The following is a 16051-nucleotide window of genomic DNA, read 5'->3' on the forward strand; positions in this document are numbered from 1 at the left end:
CAGGACGGTAATGGCTTTTGTCCTCAGTCAGCTAGCTCAGCGCCACCAACATCCAGCACCGTTTTTAAGATGCCAGCAATTGTGAGACACACCATCCATCAATTTAATAACAGCCTTTTAGAGAGAGAGAGAGGAGAGAGAAGAAAAAAAAATTACCTCCTTGGATGAACACTTAGATTGTAAGATTTATTTCAAGCCCCAAACTTGAAGATGTAAAAGAACCAGAAAGTTGATTTTTCAGATCTAGGAAGCATGGTAGCTTCCTGAGCCTGAGTCTTTCCCAATGTGGCTGCCTCAAGGTGGCCAAGATTTTTTTTGGGGGGGGCGGGGATGCACACACTTGAGGACACCCCTCAGATCTGGCCAGTTACAACCATGGCTGCCCTCTTCCTGTACCCATCCCCAGCCCAGAGCCCCCATGCTCCTCTGGTACCCCTATTCCACCAGGAGAAAGAAGCCAGGCACCTGTCTCAATGCAGGCCCACATCAGGCCTGCAGTCCTGTGGCAGATAGGAAATCAGAGTCTCTGCCTCCCAGCCCCTGGCACCCAATCTCCTCTGGTGCTGCCACCCCAACCCCAGCTGTGGGACCTTGCCCCTGCTGTCTGTGCCTGCATTGCCCTGTCAGCCACATATTTCCTTCCCTAATTAGTTCCACTGAAGTCTTTCAGCTTTTCATTCTGTGAAATGGTTTTTTTTTCCATGAATTTTTTTATGGTCATTATAAAGTTGATATACAGAGGGTTACAATTACGTAAGTTGGGTAGTGAGTACATCCCTTTTTGGATAGTGTTGCCCCTTCCCCTGTTCTGTTTTTCCCTTCCTGTCCTCACCCACAAGTTGTTTAGTTTATTTTTTCACATAGGGTCTGGTGAGTACTAGTGCTGTATCCGTTCACCTTTGTCCCTCCATTTCTTTTTTTTTTTTTTTTGCCAGTCCTGGGCTTGAGCTCAGGGCCTGAACACTGTCCTTGGATTTTCTCAAGGCTAGAGCTCTACCACTTGAGCCTCAGCACCACTTCCGGCTTTTTTTCTATGTATGTGGTACCGAGGAATCGAACCCGGGTCTTCATGCATGCTAGGCAAGCACTTTAACCACTAGGCCAAACTCCCGGCCCCTTGTCCCTCCATTTCTGTATCTCCTCCCTTTCCCCTCCCAAAGACAAGTAAACGAACAAACAAGACAAAAAGGAACAGAACGCCACAACAACAAAAAATGCACAGGTCTCTAGGCATTCACACACAGTGAGACCAAAGGACACTGTTCTTAGGAGCACAAAAAGCACGATGCCTGTGTGCCTCTCATCATTTAAAAATAACCTTTATTCAAGAAATGAACTCCAGAAAATGGAAACGAGGTGTTTTGTTTTGTTTTTTTTTCTCCCTTTCGTTGCTGTTTTTGTTTTCTTTTCCTCATGAGTCTGTTTGTTGTAGTATAAACAGTTCTGTAATCAGTATCTTCTTACAGGGAGCCTTACCCAATGGATGGGGTGGATTTTCCTTAGGAGAAACAGAGCACTCAAGAATGGGGGTCATTTTTCTGGCAGATGCCTTCAACAGGGAAGGCTGCTTCTCACCCTGGTTTGTCCCTGCTGTCTGAGCCCTCCAGTGTCACAGAGGTGGGCCCTGATCACCTGCCCTCCATGGGCGTGGGCCAGCACGGCCAGGCAGGGCCCTGGGGAAGGTGCCGTCCCATCTGGCTCAGCCCCACCTCGCGCCCTGTCCCATCTCACCGGCCACGCCCCCTCCACCTGCAGGCTGATCGATGGGGTCAACGTCACCACCGAGGATGAGCACATGTGGCTGGTCCCCTTCTCGCCAGGCCTGGACCACATGATCACGATCCGCTTCGACAGAGCCGAAAGCATCGCTGGTGTGCGTTTCTGGAACTACAATAAATCTCCCGAGGACACCTATCGAGGGGTGAGCAGGGGACAGGGGTAGCACCCTGTAAGGAATGGCTGGCAGCCCTGTGGAGAGGAACAGGAACCTTCCAGAACATTCCATGAGGAGCTGGGGTATCATCCTGGGAGGGAGGGAGGGATCGAGCAGCCTTCTCCTTCTGAGATAGACCAGAGGTCCCCAGGACAGCCAGAGGAGGGCAGAGCCCCACTCCTGCTCCAGCTGGGGCTTGGGCAGGCCCATCTCCAACTGGAGAGGTTGGCCAGGGTCCCCTCTGCCCATTCCCCCTCCCACATGGACCACCTGCCACAGGCCTTTGATATTTGCTGGCCATGCTGCCGGAAATGGTGGCTTAGAAGAGAGGCCTTTGTCAGTCAAAGGCCCCTGAGCCCAGCAATCTCACAGAAGCCGGGATAGCTTCTGCCATCAGGAGAGCCCCAAAACTCTGAGGGCACTGTGAGAAGGGCTTGCTGGATCCCCCAGGGAGGGAGATGAGGACAGATTCTAGGTTTGAGCAGGGTGCCGAGGCAGGCAGGACAGGTGGCTCAGGCCAGCGCACACAGGGGCAGAGGGCCAGGAGGAGGAGGCAGAGTCAAGCGTGTACAACCTCCCAGGGAGGGGGAATGCATGCTCACATCTGTCCTTGGTCACCATGCGGGGCAGCCACAGGCCACCGCAGCTGGTGACGTGGCGTGGTCTTGACCAAGCCACTGGCCATTCCGACATGCGGCACAGGTGCCTCACCCACCTTCCCTCTGCCCCCTGCCTGACACGGGGTAGGACTGTTGGTGTGGGAGGGAGGTTGAGCCTCCCCTGTTCTCCCTCTTGGGGCTCCTCAGATTACCGTCCCCCCCCTCCTGCCATTCCGTGGCTCAGGCAGCCTGGGTCTGTCATCTGGCAGGCCAAGATTACTCACGTGTCTCTGGATGGCCTGTGCGTCTCCCCGCCAGAAGGGTTTCTTATCCGGAAAGGGCCAGGCAACTGCCACTTCGATTTCGCTCAAGAAATCCTCTTCGTGGACCACCTGCAGGCCCCGCTGCCGCCCCCACCCGCCCGGAGGTGAGCTGGCCCCTGCGGGGTGTGGAAAAGACCATCAGATGCGAGGCCACGTGAGGCTGCCTGCCCCCCTCCCCACTGAGAAGCCACCCAGGTGTGACATTGCCCTTGGTGTGGAAGAGACCGGGGGCATGGGCGGCCTCGCTGGAGCCTTGGCCGTGACCACCTCCCAGGTGCTGGGCCACCATGCTGAACTGGAGTGGGAGGAGAGCTCATTTCTTCAGTGCCCTCCCCTGAGACTCCAGGAGTCTTTTTCCCATGCCCATTTGTCTTTCCAGGCTGGACTGGAAAAGCCTAGAACGTTCCAGCATGGACTACGAGGCCCCGCTTATGCCCTGTGGCTGTATCCTCTCTCGGGCTGACCAGTCCCACAGGGAAACCAAGGCAGAGGCAGACAAGCTCGGGGTTCCGAGACACCCCCCCTCACACACACACCCAGGATGAGGGCTGTGCCCTCTGCCCTCCGAGAGTGCACCGGGAACCCCAACCTGTGTGTCCATCCCTGGCATAGCTGAGGCCATGGCATAGCCCAGCACTCAGAGCACAGAGCCAGGAGCACCAAGAGTCCCAGGCCAGCCTGGGCTACTTAGCCAGTGTCAAAAAGAAGGTAGGGGTGGGGGGAGGGAGGAGAGACAGGAAAGAAGGCAGGTGGAGGCACAGAGGCCGTGTGTCTTGTCCCCGGAGCAGGCCAGACTAGAGAGTCCCCCCCTGCCCTCCAGCTGCTGCTCTGCAAAGGACTTGGCCTGCCTGTGACCAAGCCTGGTGACTGTCCCATGGCCTCCTCTGCTGGCATGGCCTCTTGTGGCCTCCCCTACACTGTCCTCCAGAGGGGGAGAAAAAGCTGTCATTGCACAGCCAGGGAAACTGAGGCACAAGTCGGAGTGGCGCCCCAGCACCACACAGCCACCTCAGCTCATGGATCTCTTCCTGTCCCAAGCCCTGGGACCTGAGGAAGGTTTGGGATTGGCCAGTTCCGATGAAAGAGAAGTGGACATCGTGCATATTTAATGGACCTAGGTCCTGGGGAAAGCAAAGCACCCACTGTTCCTCTTTCATGTAAGCTGACCAAGGGGTGGGAATCCCTGTTATCTTTGTCCTGGTTCTGTTCCCCCCTCTTCTTCTTTAACCCCATGGCCAGTCATCTTCCAGTTTCGGCTTCTGACCAGCTGGGGGGACCCCTACTACATCGGCCTCACGGGGCTGGAGCTGTACAACGAGCGAGGAGACAAAATCCCCCTGTCAGAAAACAGTATCCTTTACAGACAGGGCATGGGGCGAGCCCAGAGGGAGCCTGGGCCACAGGGAAGGGCCCCCAGGATCCAGGACCCATCGCTGACCCCAGCCAGGCAGCACTAGCCTGGCCTCTGCAGCCCAGAGTCTCTGGTGGAGAGGGGAGGGAGAACCAGGCACTGTGGAGTTGTAAAGGCTCTGACAAGGTCTGCAGGGGAGACCTGTCGTTCCACACAGCATGCTCTGAATTGATGACGCTGGAACGCTTTGCCTCCACTTCTGGGCATCCTGATCCCAGGGTGGGTTCTCGAATTATTTTCCAAACTAGTCACGAGCCACTTCAAGTGATGCTTCCTATCCAGCTTCTCCTGGAAGCTATCCAGTGGCTACCACTGGGCCAAGCTGCCCCTTGCCCTGGGTCTTGCCCTGGCCCTCACCTGCCAGGCTGAGCTGTAGTCATGTCCTCTGCACTCCCCCTTCACCCGTGGCGGTGACCCCAGCTCCCTGCTCTGCAGTGTCCCCTTAGCTCCCCTCAGACATCGCCGCCTTCCCGGACAGCGTGAACGTACTGGAGGCCGTGCGTGGGGACGTGCGCACGCCAGACAAGCTCATCGACGGCGTGAACGACACCAGCGACGGCAGGCACATGTGGCTGGCACCCATCCTGCCCGGCCTGGTGGGTGCCCGGCCCCCTTCCCACCGGCCTGGGGTGCACAGGCCATTTTCCTGCTCACAGTCTCCTCCTCTCCTTCTTGCCCTCTACCTCCTGGAGGTCTCCTGGCCCTTTCTGCCCCTCCCTATGCCTCAGGCCCTCAGCTCCCACATGGAAGCCCTGCCCTCCCCCAGGCCCCACGTCTGTCTGGTCAGTCAGGCCAACCGCCGACTCAGTTTCCCTGCTCCCTGCACTCTCTGCTGTGGCCCCAAGAACGCCCCTGTTTGCTGAGAGATGAACTCTACCACCAGGCCGACTCACCCCAGAGGGGATGGAGGAGGGAGGTCTGGATGGGTACAGGTGGCCAGCTGGCGTCCTTCCAGCGCCTGCGTGTGCACACAGCAGGGCTACCCCATGGAGCCTTGTGGGGAGCTCGTGTTCCCTTGGCTGGGGTCAGCGATTAGCTCCAGCCTCAGCTCTGCACGGTGGGGGCCAGGCATTCCCCATCTGCCTTCACCAGACCTCTCACGTGACCAGGAGCCTCAGACCCCCTCCCCACAGCATCCCTCCTCCCACCCTTTCCCCTCCCCCAGCCTCCAGGGCCCCAAGGAAGCCACAGGCCAGGACCGTGGTCCCTGCCAACACCCAGTGCTGCTTTCGCCTTCCCAGGGCCTCCTCATCTGTCAGGGGTCACCGTGCAGGGTGGGGAGAAGGGTCAGTGGGGGGGCTGTTGGGATCTGCACTGGTCAGCAGCCCCGCCCACTGGGGTGACAATTAGGACCCAGGCCTTGCTTCTCCTCGGATTCAGCCAGGGGACAAAAAGGGGTCAGGGCACTGCAGACTCCTGACTGGCACTGGGGACCCCATGAAGCCCACAGCTGTACTTGCCTGGAGTCCCCAGCTCCCTGACAGCCCAAGGAAACAGCCTCAGCCAGAGCCAGCTCAGCGATCTGCTGCAAAGGCAGCCACACGTGACCCGACTCTCGATGGGCTTGGGAGATGAAAGGCCCAGGGGCTCCCGGCCTCCCCTGCCCGGTGGATGCAGCACAGCAGCGCTGCAGGCCCCCCGGGCTCTCCCCACCCCCGACACCAGCGCTGTCCCCACAGGTGAACCGGGTCTATGTCATCTTTGACCTGCCCACCACCGTGTCCATGGTCAAGCTGTGGAACTACGCAAAAACCCCCCTCCGAGGGGTGAAGGAGTTTGGTGTAAGTCCTCACCAACCAGAGGCGATAGGAGCTGACCGCGGGGACAACGCCCCCCCCCAACCCTGAATTTGGCTTTCCTTGCCAGTCCCTCTGGCTCCAGGAGGTGACTGCACCTGGGGACAGAGACCCAGGTTTGCCCCCAGCCTCAGTTTCTTCTTTGTGGCCCTGGCTAAGAATAATGTACCTCTTCCCTTTAGTCATGAAAACCTGGGATCATTGTGCAAGCCGGGCACACAGTCGTTGGGTCCTTGCTAGAGTCATCCTGCCTGCCAGGCACACAGTAGGTCTGTACTTGCTTGGGATCAGCACGCAGACAGGCACACAGTAGGGTCACCTTTGCTGGAATCCTTGTGCAGGTCGGCACACAGTAGGTCGACGTGCCAGCTGACACACAGTAGGGTCCCATACTTGCTGCCCACACTGACTTCACAGGAGAAAGTTTGACTTAGAGCAGCCAGGGCTCCACCGTGCCCCGGGGTCGAGGGTGGACATGGGATCTGGAACCTTCCGTGTCCGTCCAGCTGCTGGTGGACGACTTGCTGGTGTACAATGGTGTCCTGGCCATGGTGAACCACCTGGTGGGGGGCATCCTGCCCACCTGTGAGCCCACAGTGCCCCACCACACCATCCTCTTCACCGAGGACGCCGACGCCGCTGGCCAGAAGCACCCCATCCCCAGGTGTGCCCCCTGGCCTGCCCGAGGGAGGAGGGAAGCAGGGACCCTGGGTGCACCCCGGGCCTTAGGGTCTCTCCTGTCCCCTCCTCCTCACAGCAACTGGGGCGAGGACCAGGACGTCCAGATGATGAACGAAAACCAGGTCATCACCAACACCAGAAGGAAGGCGAGCATCGCAGACCCAGGTGGGCGGCCGCCCCGTGGTGTGTGGGGGGTGTCCCCCCAGGGTACAGTTACGGCTGGGTGACCGTGCCCTCTCCGTTCCGCAGCTCTGCGCCCCAAGACCTGCATCAGCGAGAAGGAGCCGGCCAGGCCGCGGCGATGCTGAGGGTGCTATGTGATGCCAGCCTGGCCCTGCTCCGCCCTGGTGACTCTGGGCGTCCACCAGCCAGGACCCCAGAGGCTGGAGGACTTGGCATAGAGGGACAGGGACATGGAGGGAGGGGAGTGACAGCTCCGGGAGCCACAGGAGTCACATGGAGGGCGTGGCCAGCTGCAGGAGCTGGGGACACTGGGCCCTGGACCTCTCCTGGGTCCAGGCAGAGAGCTCTGGTCCAGCATCTGAGGCCCTGAGCAGGCCCGGTAGGGTGGGGCCAGGCTGTACTCACACCCGACAGCTGGGCCCTCATTGGTCCAGGCGGAGGTGGCCACGCCCCTGATGGCTGCCAGGCCTCTGGGCCTCAGCTCTGGACTGCTTGGGCACTCTGGCCTGTCTGTAGCCCTGCCCAGGGGGGCCGGGGCCTCTGCCCTCTTGCAAAGCTCAAGACCAGATTGACCAAGAGTGTGTGATCTGAGCAAAGGAAGTAAACTTAGGTGGGGGCTCCAGCTCCCCTACCCCTCCATCCTGGTCTGCCGGACAGTCACCTCGCATCACTCCGCACTCCTTCCTCTTTCCTTTCCCTTGTGTGCTCTGGGTGAGGTTCGGCCCCTCCCTCTCCCCTTCCAGCCTCCTCCAGGTGAGCAGGAAATGTGCCCGTACCCCGCCCCCCAGCCGAGGGGAGCCCAGGACACCTCCCTGTCCTTCTGTGTCACAAGCTTAGAGCAGGGACCTAACTGATTTCCCAGTGGTGGGTCATTTCTTGTTCCAAACACCAATCGGTTGTTTGGCTGCTACTGGCCCAGGAGTTCATTTCCATGCAACCCAGAGCCCACAGACAATTTACCAGCCCTGAGCCCTGCTCAGCTATGCAAATAGGCTTTGCATCTGGAAGGCAAGGCCGGTGTGCAGAGAGGGGTTGTGTTTTGGGGAGATGGTTCATCCCCCCCAGGCCCTCCACTCAGCTCTGGGGAGCCCTGGGGCCAGGGTCCTCGCTCCAGGCTGGACTCGTGTGTGTGTGTGTGGGGGGGGGAGCCACCAGGATTCACACACTCGCATCCAGAATCCTGTGGGTGTGTCTAATAATTCTGGTACCATAGAATCTAGGAGGAAGAAAGGGAACTATACAGGTACAACTTTGTCATAAATTTCTATATTTTTCTCTTGCAAATCAATAAAAGATGTTATTAAGAATAGCAGCCAGATGCCGGCAGTGCACCCCTGTCTTCCCAGTTCCTCAGAAGGCTTGAAAGCCAGCGTGGGAAGCAAAAATCTGTGAGATTCTTCTCTCCAATTGACCACCCCAAAAGTTGGAGCTTTGACTCAACTGGTAGAGCACCAGTCTTGAGGGGAAAAACAAACACAGAAGCTCAGGGACGGCGCCCAGGCCTTGGGGTCAAGTCCAGTGCCAGCCCCCAAGATAAAGGTGCAGCAGAGCCGTCGGTGAGGGGCACGACTGCAGTCAGCCATCCCGTGCCAGGACTGAGAGGCCTCTGAGGGTCCAAGCTGTCGAGGACTGTGGTCCCAGGGCAGGCAGGCCCTCCAGGAGCCACTGGAGCACGCCCCAGTGACCCCCACCACAGCCCACATGTGCCAGACACCCAGGCAGTCCACTTGTCAGTGTTAAGCAAACACAACAGGATCCGTGTGCCACCTTCATCCTGCCATGGCTCCCAGGCACTGCCAGGGCTTCCCTGAGGTGCCCAGAGGTGGGAGGAGAGGTCAGCCCTGCCCCTCAGCCCACCCTCTGCTGTTGTGGGAAAATGGGACTTCTGCACCCCCAGAGCATCCGTGAACCTCAGGCTGTTGCCGGGTTGTTGGGGACCTGCCCAAGGCTGCCAGATGCCTGGGGAGGAGCGGGCAGAGCTCCGGGAGGCCTCCTGTAGTTGCAGTCCACACCATTGCGATCTTGTCCCGTTTCCAGCTCACCGCCCGGGGGTGCAGAAGGCAAGGGTGGGAGATGCCCGCCCATGCTGGGTGGTGGTGAGCAGTGGTCCTGAGGTTGGCAGGCGTCAGCTCAAGTACAGACTCCATCACTACCTGGCCTTGTGACCCTGAACAGGAACCTGGCCTGGGCTTCCTTGTCCAGGCAGCAGGGGTGTCCTGGAAGCATGGCATGGGCTCTACCCAGCCCTCAGAGATGCACAGCCTCCCCTGCCCAGTCTCAAGATCGCCCTTGTTTCAAGGGGGCACCCGCAGAGGCAGCAGGAGAAGGGATCTGAGGACTGGAAGTGACGCTGGCTCTGTCCAGAGCAAATAGTCTCCGCCCCTTCCCACTCCCTCCCATTTCCAGGGTGTTTCTGGCCTCGGGCTGACTGGTTCACTGCAAGCCCCTCCTTCCACCTCCTCGTGGCACACACTGTCTCCACTGCTCCCTGGACCCTCGCCATCCAGTCAGATGGCCACTCCCCTGCCCAGCCACAGCCATTGGCCAGGCCAGGGTCAGGGCCATGAAATGTGTCTCTGGGGATTGGACACTGGGGCTGGACACCCCTCTCCCCCACGCTGCTTCTCCCTGTGCGGTGTGGAGGAGATGGGCTTTCCCCCATGACCAGTGGTTTTGCTCTTGTCCTCTGCCCTCCAGGGCCCCCACCCTCACTCTGCACATCTCCCACACCGGTCATCTACTCAGGCAGTCCCACAAAGCCTCCATGGCCCCCAGCGTCCTCTCCAGATGCCCTCACCACAGCTGGTAGGGACCCACAGAAGCCTTCCTGTCCTCCACAGGGCTCTAAGCACATTCTCTTGCCATAGTACTGCCTGGTCCACGTCGAGCCTTGGCACATGCCTTTGCCTCCACACACCTTACCCCACACCTTACGCCCCCCACTGGCCTCGTCTTCCGGCCTGGCTGGCTGTTGCCCATGAATCACACTGACGTTTCCATTACCCGGACCAGCGTGTGGCTGGGATGGGATGGCAGGGCTGGGTGCCATGGGGTGACCACTCATGACAGCCACCAGCCGGGGTGGGGGACATCAACCATGTTTCCTAAGAGGCCTGGGCGAGGACCTTGGCCCCAAGGTGCCTGGGCACCCAGGTGTGTCATGGTGCCAGCTGAGTACCACAGGGCAGGCCTGGCCATGCACCCGTGAAGTGACACAGCCAGGGACCAGACGGGCGCCGGCTCCTGTGGTGACCACCCACTGGGCCTTCCTCAGCTGGACGCAGGGGCCATGGCAGGGTGGAAGAAGGGGCTGCCTCGCTCGCAGCGGCCCTGCCATGGGCAGACAGACAGCCGCGCTCAGGATGGGCGCCTCTTGGTCTAACCAGCAGCCTTCTTGCTGTGCTCCTTCTGGAAAGAGGACAAAGCCATTTCCGCCTGGGCCCTGGGCCCCTTCCCAGGCTCATCCCAGCCCTGCACGGGAGGCCCTCAGCCCTACGGAGCCAGCGCAAGATGATGGCCACATCGCTGTCTGCAATCTGAATGGGTGGAGGAGTACGCCCCTCCTCCAGGTGTCCCCGAAATGCTCACTTTCCATCCCTCCTCCCTGGTCAGTCTCCCCCAAGCCCCATTCCTTGCCCTCCCTCCTGGCTGCTGAGTCTGGTGCCACCCCCAGGACCACCAGTGTAAGCCACACCCTTCTCCCCTTCATGAGGAGGACAGGAAAGAGGTGCATCTCCCACATCTGCCCCTGCCTAGACTGTGGGGGTCTTCTAGAATGCACCCCACAAGTATCCACACATCTTCAGGACCAGCCACCCCATAACACGGCTTCCAGCTCCCAGGCCAGGTATCTGCATCTGGGTTGCTCTCATTCCTTTGGTCCTCCCCCTCCACACACCCCCACCAGCCTTTCAGCCGGCACAAAGCAGGGCAGCAGGGTGAATGACTTCAGTGGACACACAGATGCCAGGTGAAGAATGGATGGATGGATGGATGGATGAGCAGTGACTAGATAATAGATGGATGGGTGGTAGATGGGTGGGTAAATGGATGAGCAGATTGATGGATGGATGGATGGATGGATGGGTGGGTGGATGGGTGGATGGATGGATGGATGGGTGGTTGGGTGGGTGGATGGGTGGGTGGACAGATGGATGAATGATGGGTGATGAATAAATGGGTGGGCAGGTGAATGGATGACAGATGAGTGGATGAGTGGATGGATGAAAGGATGGTTGATGGGTAGATGGGTGGGTGGGTGGATGGATGGATAGACGGGAGGATGGATGGATAGATGGGTGGATGGATAAACGGATGGGTGGATGGATGGGTGGATAATAGGTAGATGGGTGGGTGGGTGGATGGAAGGGTGGATGGATAAATGGATGGGTGGATGGATGGGTGGATAATAGGTAGATGGGTGGGTGGGTGGATGGAATGGTGGATGAGTGGTAGGTAGGTGGATAGATGGATGATGGACAGTAAAGGGTATGTGGATGGGTGGGTGGGTGGGTGGGTGGTGGTAGATGAGGGTTGGATAGGTGGGTGGATGAGTGGATGGATGGATGGTAAGTAGGTAGGTAGATAGATGGATGATGGACAGTAGAGGGTACGTGGATGGGCGGGTGAGGGAGAAGAATATGCTCTGCCTGAGTCGACATCCTTCTAAGAAGGGGTGGGGCACCCTGGATCCTGGACTTGGAGAGTGGAGTCCTGGTTCAGTGGCTTTGCCCATGGCAACCTGCACTCCTCACAGATTTCTCGGCCCCTGTTGCCCTCCGCTGTGCCATCCTACAACAGAAATCACATTCCCAGGGTGTCTAGGTGGCCCTAGGCCCAGAGTGGATGGCAGGACAAATGTGGTTCTCTCCTCTCTCCTCTCAGGACCCATCTAGCACCCAACATCTGGGATCAGTCAGCCTTATCCATCCCGCTCTGGGTCACATGACCCATCACCCCCACCCTCCCAACCATCTACCCTTGACCTTGAACTCTGGGCCCTCACCCATGGACTCCATAGGAAGCTGTGGGAGCAACAGGGCTGAACACAGTATGAAAACAGGTTCAACAAGCATTTATTGAGCCCCTACTGTGTGCCTGCTGTGTGACCCCCCCCTCCCCGCAGTGCCAGCTGCTGCCCCTCCTTCAGGAAGGCCCCTGTCCCCACAGGGTCCTGCCCCCTGGGCCCCCCATCAGCCCCCTGGCCGGTGGTGGGTACCCAGCATCTGGTGGCCAGTGGCCAGGTCTCTTTCCTAGCATCCAGGTGGTACCCACAGAGCTCTGCCATGGTGGCAGGATTTCCGGCCGTGGTGCCCAGGTCCTTGTGCGCCTGCGTGTCCCCTTGGCTCTGCTAGTGCAGCTCAGGGCCCTGGGACCCAGGCATTTGGCAGGTGGTGACAGGCTGAGCCTGGCTTATCCTCGGCCACAGGCTGAGTCCACAGGACCTGGCCAAGGGGTCCAGAGTCCTGGATGAGCGGCATGGTAGGGAGGGTGGTAGCAGCCACGACGGTGGGCACAGGGCCCGGCCGGATCCTCACACCCAGTGGCCCAGCACCCAACACTGACGGCTTAGCTCTGGTGCCTCCTGAGAGGAGCTCCGGGGCCAGGAGTCAGCCATGTGTGAGGCTTGGTGTCCTGCAAGAGACGAGGGCCAGGGCTGAAACTCCCCCTCCACCACCTCCCCAGCCCACCTGTGTGCCCATCCTCCCGTCTGTGTTCCTACCACCCTGCCACACCCACCCCATTCACCCGCTGTCCTCCTGGCAGTCCACCTTTGTGTCTGTCTACCTGCCCACAACCTCTGAGCCACAGAAGCCTAACAGAGTTGAGGTCTTGTCTGAGTACCTCTAAGGACGGAGAGCTCACGGCTCCCCCTTCACCCCCAAATAGCTGGGTCAGGAACAGTGGAGAGGTGGGAGGATGGAGATGGTCGTGTGTGTGTGTGTGTGTGTGTGTGTGTGTGTGTGTGTGTGTGTGTGTGTGTTGGTCAATGCTCTGCCACTTGTAGCCATAGCACCACTTAGGTTTTCTGGTGGTTACTTCTGATGGAGCCAGACGCTGGCTCCATGAGGCTCTTATCTCCACGTCTCATGGGCTGGCTTTGAACCCGAATCCTCAGATCTCAGCCTCCTGAGTAGCTGGGATTATTGGTGTGAACCACCGATGCCAGGCTTCTCCCACCCCCACCTGTTTTTTTTGTTGTTGTTTTTTTTGTTTTTGTTTTTTGTTGTTTTTAAATAAAGGAACACTTTGCAAAAGTTCTAAAATTAATCTGGCCTTGAAAAGAAATGTTGCTTTTGGCCTTAGAGACTAAAACAGTTGTCATTTAGAAGTGTCGCTGCTAAGATAAAGGTGTTTGGATTGGTATGTTTGTTGGTTTTTTCCAAATACAGAAGCAAATATTTGGTGCTCGGAAAAGGTTTGCTTGGCTTCTCAGTGAGTATTTAGAGGTGGTCACACACAGTTTTCCTGGCTATCTGAACCCTGGTCTCCATATGGGAACTGGGTAAGTAAATGTGGTTAAATTTTGGGGGTGTACCAGGACTGGAGCTTGCCCTCCTTAGATTTACTCTTTCAAGGCTGGCACTCTACCACTTGAGCCACAGCTTTTTTTTTTTTTTTTTTTTTTTTTGGTGGGTAATTGGAGAGAAAACTTTCGGCTGACTTTCAACCACAATGTTCAGAGCTTAGCCTCTTGAATAACTAGGATTATGGGTGTCTGTGTGTCTGTGGGAGTGTGCCTGCCCGCGTGTATGTGCTGGGTCAGATCTCCCAAAATATTCAGAGAAGCTGAGAATGCACATTTCAAAATAAAATCTCTCCAAAATGACGACAAAAAGTTAAAAAAGAATCTTTTGAATCCTTTGCAAACCAAGCAGTGTCTTCTTGCCTGCTGGCAGGCCTGGACCCACCAAAAAACCATTTCCACCTTTGGCAAAGTCAACAAGAAGGAAAGAATGACAAGGGGAGCGTGAGAGAGGGCTGGCCCGTGGCTGAGGTGGTAGAACACCTATATATTAAGTGTAAGTAAGGCCCTGGGTTCAGAATCTTTTTGGGCACCCCATACCACCCCCCCTCAGTGCCAGGCTGCCTTTCTGGACTGTGCAGCACTGGCTAACCCCCAACATGCCCCATGGCACATGCCCCACGGCGGGAGGGAAGACACCATCCCTGGCAGAAACAGACTATTGGCTAGCCCGTGAAGGTTTTAAGAGCTATGGAAAGCCCAGCGAGCTGTGCTGGAAAGATGAGCCACGAAGACAAGTGGAAAGCAGAGGGCGCTGGGCTGGAGGCAGAGCCTGGGGCTACATCCCTGTGCTGGGTGCTGAGTTCTGGGTGCTGAGTGCAGAGGCAGCCAGACTCACCTGCACCCCCGTGGTTTCTTCTATCCCCAGCCCATCCCACACGGAGGGTGGGTGACCCTCCCAGCCTCACACAAACAACCCCCCCCCCAAAATCCCCGCCACCACCAGCCCAGTGCCTGGGTCCCCCCGCCTGCACTCCCAGAACACCGCCATTGATATCTGATATTTATTTCATAAACACAGCCTGTTTCCATGTTAATAAAGGAGGAGACTTGAGGCGCCCCTGATTGCATTTGATTTCGATCTAATAAAAATGCCAAGTTGCTGTGGGCTCAGCCTTGAAATTCCCTCTGCTGTGACCAGGGCCGCCGCGGCTGGGGCCTGTCTAGACGGAAGTTCCCAGAAGCCTGAACTTCCAGGCACAGCCTGGAAACAGTGACAGCCGTGATCTAGTGCAGATCCCAGCCACCCCGGACACAGAGGGACAGCCCTGCTCCATCGCCTTCCATGTCACCTTCCATGTGTCCCCAGCTAGCGGGTGGCACCACAATGTCCCCAAGGAAGCCTTCAGTAGCCAACTCATTCTTCAAAGAGAACAAGGCGAGGCTGAGTTCAAGCCAGGGAAGCCCAGAGTTAGAAGCATTGATGCCACCGCTTATGTAGACATAGTGGCTGGGATGGGAGGCAGGGGTGAGTCACACAAGTAACGCACTCATACTGTGTGCCACGCTGTCCCCAAGATACAGGCGACAGCTGACCAGACAGGAGGTGGACATGAAATACGGAAGCGAGTCTCCAAGAGGGGCAAAGCTAGGAAGAAGAGAATGTGTAAGCTGGGTGAGGTGAGTGGATCATGCTTCTAATCCAGACACTCAGGAGATAGAAATTAAGGTCAAGGTTCAAGGCCAGGCCAGTCAATTGGTTATCAAGACCTCATCTCAATAAAGAAGTGAGACATGACAGCTCGTGACTGCAATCCTGGATAGAAAGGAGGCATACGAAGAAGGAGGGTAAAGGGGGAGGAAAGGAGGGAGAAAGGAGAGAGGGAGGAAGGAAGAATGAGCAGGTGTTGGATAAGCAGACCGGTGTAAGTTAGAGATGACTCCTCAGGGGAAGGGGCCTTTTCAGATGAAATTTAACAAGGGGACAAAAACAAGCCATGCACTGAGAGACTGAGCGGCCCAGCGTGGGGGCAGAGCAGAGAGCAGGTGCACGGCCCCCGGAAGGGTGGGCTTCGGGTCCCAGCTGTCAGAGGGGACGTGGGAAGGGATGAATCAGGGCCCGGAGTGGGTGGTAAGATGTGAACATCGCCCAGTGGGGTAAGCGATCTCAGCAAAGCGGATGGCGTTCAGAGCCTCAGTTTCCCCGGCTGCAGGAAAAAGCCAGCCCTCGTTCTCCAGGCTGGATGCACCCTCCCCTGAGCAAGCCCGTGCTCAGCCTTCTGCCAGCTGCTCCAGGCAGAAGCATTGTGAAACTCTGCTGGGCTTGAACTCAGGGCTTGGGCACTATAACTCCTGAGGCTTTTGACCCAAAGGCTAGCAGTCTATCATTAGGGCCACAATTCCATGTCTGGATTTTTCTGGGGGGAGACGGTGGGTGGGGAAGGTGGCAAATTGGAGATCAGAGTCTCACAGGCTTTCCCACCTAGGCTGGATTCGAACCAGGATCCTCAGATCTCCTGAGTAGCTAGGATGACAGGCGTGAGCCACCAGTGCTGTTCTGTGGAGTGGGAACCAGCCAGAGCCTCTGTGTTCTCCGGTGACACGAGAACAAGCACTGGGCACACGGGTGGAGGTGGAGCAGGGCTGGTACTTAGGAATC

At 57.7% G+C, this 16051-nt stretch overlaps 2 protein-coding genes across 2 annotated transcripts in view; one reads left to right on the forward strand and one right to left on the reverse strand.

Moving 5' to 3' along the window:
* Katnip (katanin interacting protein) overlaps positions 1-8043 on the forward strand; it is a 99239-nt gene extending 91196 nt beyond the window's left edge. Inside the window, exons 19-27 of the mRNA XM_090357881.1 lie at positions 1756-1921; positions 2802-2959; positions 3235-3299; positions 4095-4205; positions 4723-4862; positions 5946-6047; positions 6569-6726; positions 6820-6908; positions 6993-8043. Coding sequence (XP_090214007.1) covers positions 1756-1921; positions 2802-2959; positions 3235-3299; positions 4095-4205; positions 4723-4862; positions 5946-6047; positions 6569-6726; positions 6820-6908; positions 6993-7051 — 1048 coding nt within the window. The 3' untranslated portion in view covers positions 7052-8043. The remainder of the gene's footprint in view (positions 1-1755; positions 1922-2801; positions 2960-3234; positions 3300-4094; positions 4206-4722; positions 4863-5945; positions 6048-6568; positions 6727-6819; positions 6909-6992) is intronic.
* Positions 8044-12118: 4075 nt separating this feature from the next.
* Gsg1l (GSG1 like) overlaps positions 12119-16051 on the reverse strand; it is a 77258-nt gene continuing 73325 nt past the window's right edge. Inside the window, exon 8 of the mRNA XM_090357704.1 lies at positions 12119-12560. Coding sequence (XP_090213830.1) covers positions 12460-12560 — 101 coding nt within the window. The 3' untranslated portion in view covers positions 12119-12459. The remainder of the gene's footprint in view (positions 12561-16051) is intronic.

This window comes from Megascapheus bottae, chromosome 25 (genome assembly GCF_031878675.1).
Source record: "Megascapheus bottae isolate mThoBot1 chromosome 25, mThoBot2.hap1, whole genome shotgun sequence".
NCBI lineage: Eukaryota > Metazoa > Chordata > Mammalia > Rodentia > Geomyidae > Megascapheus > Megascapheus bottae.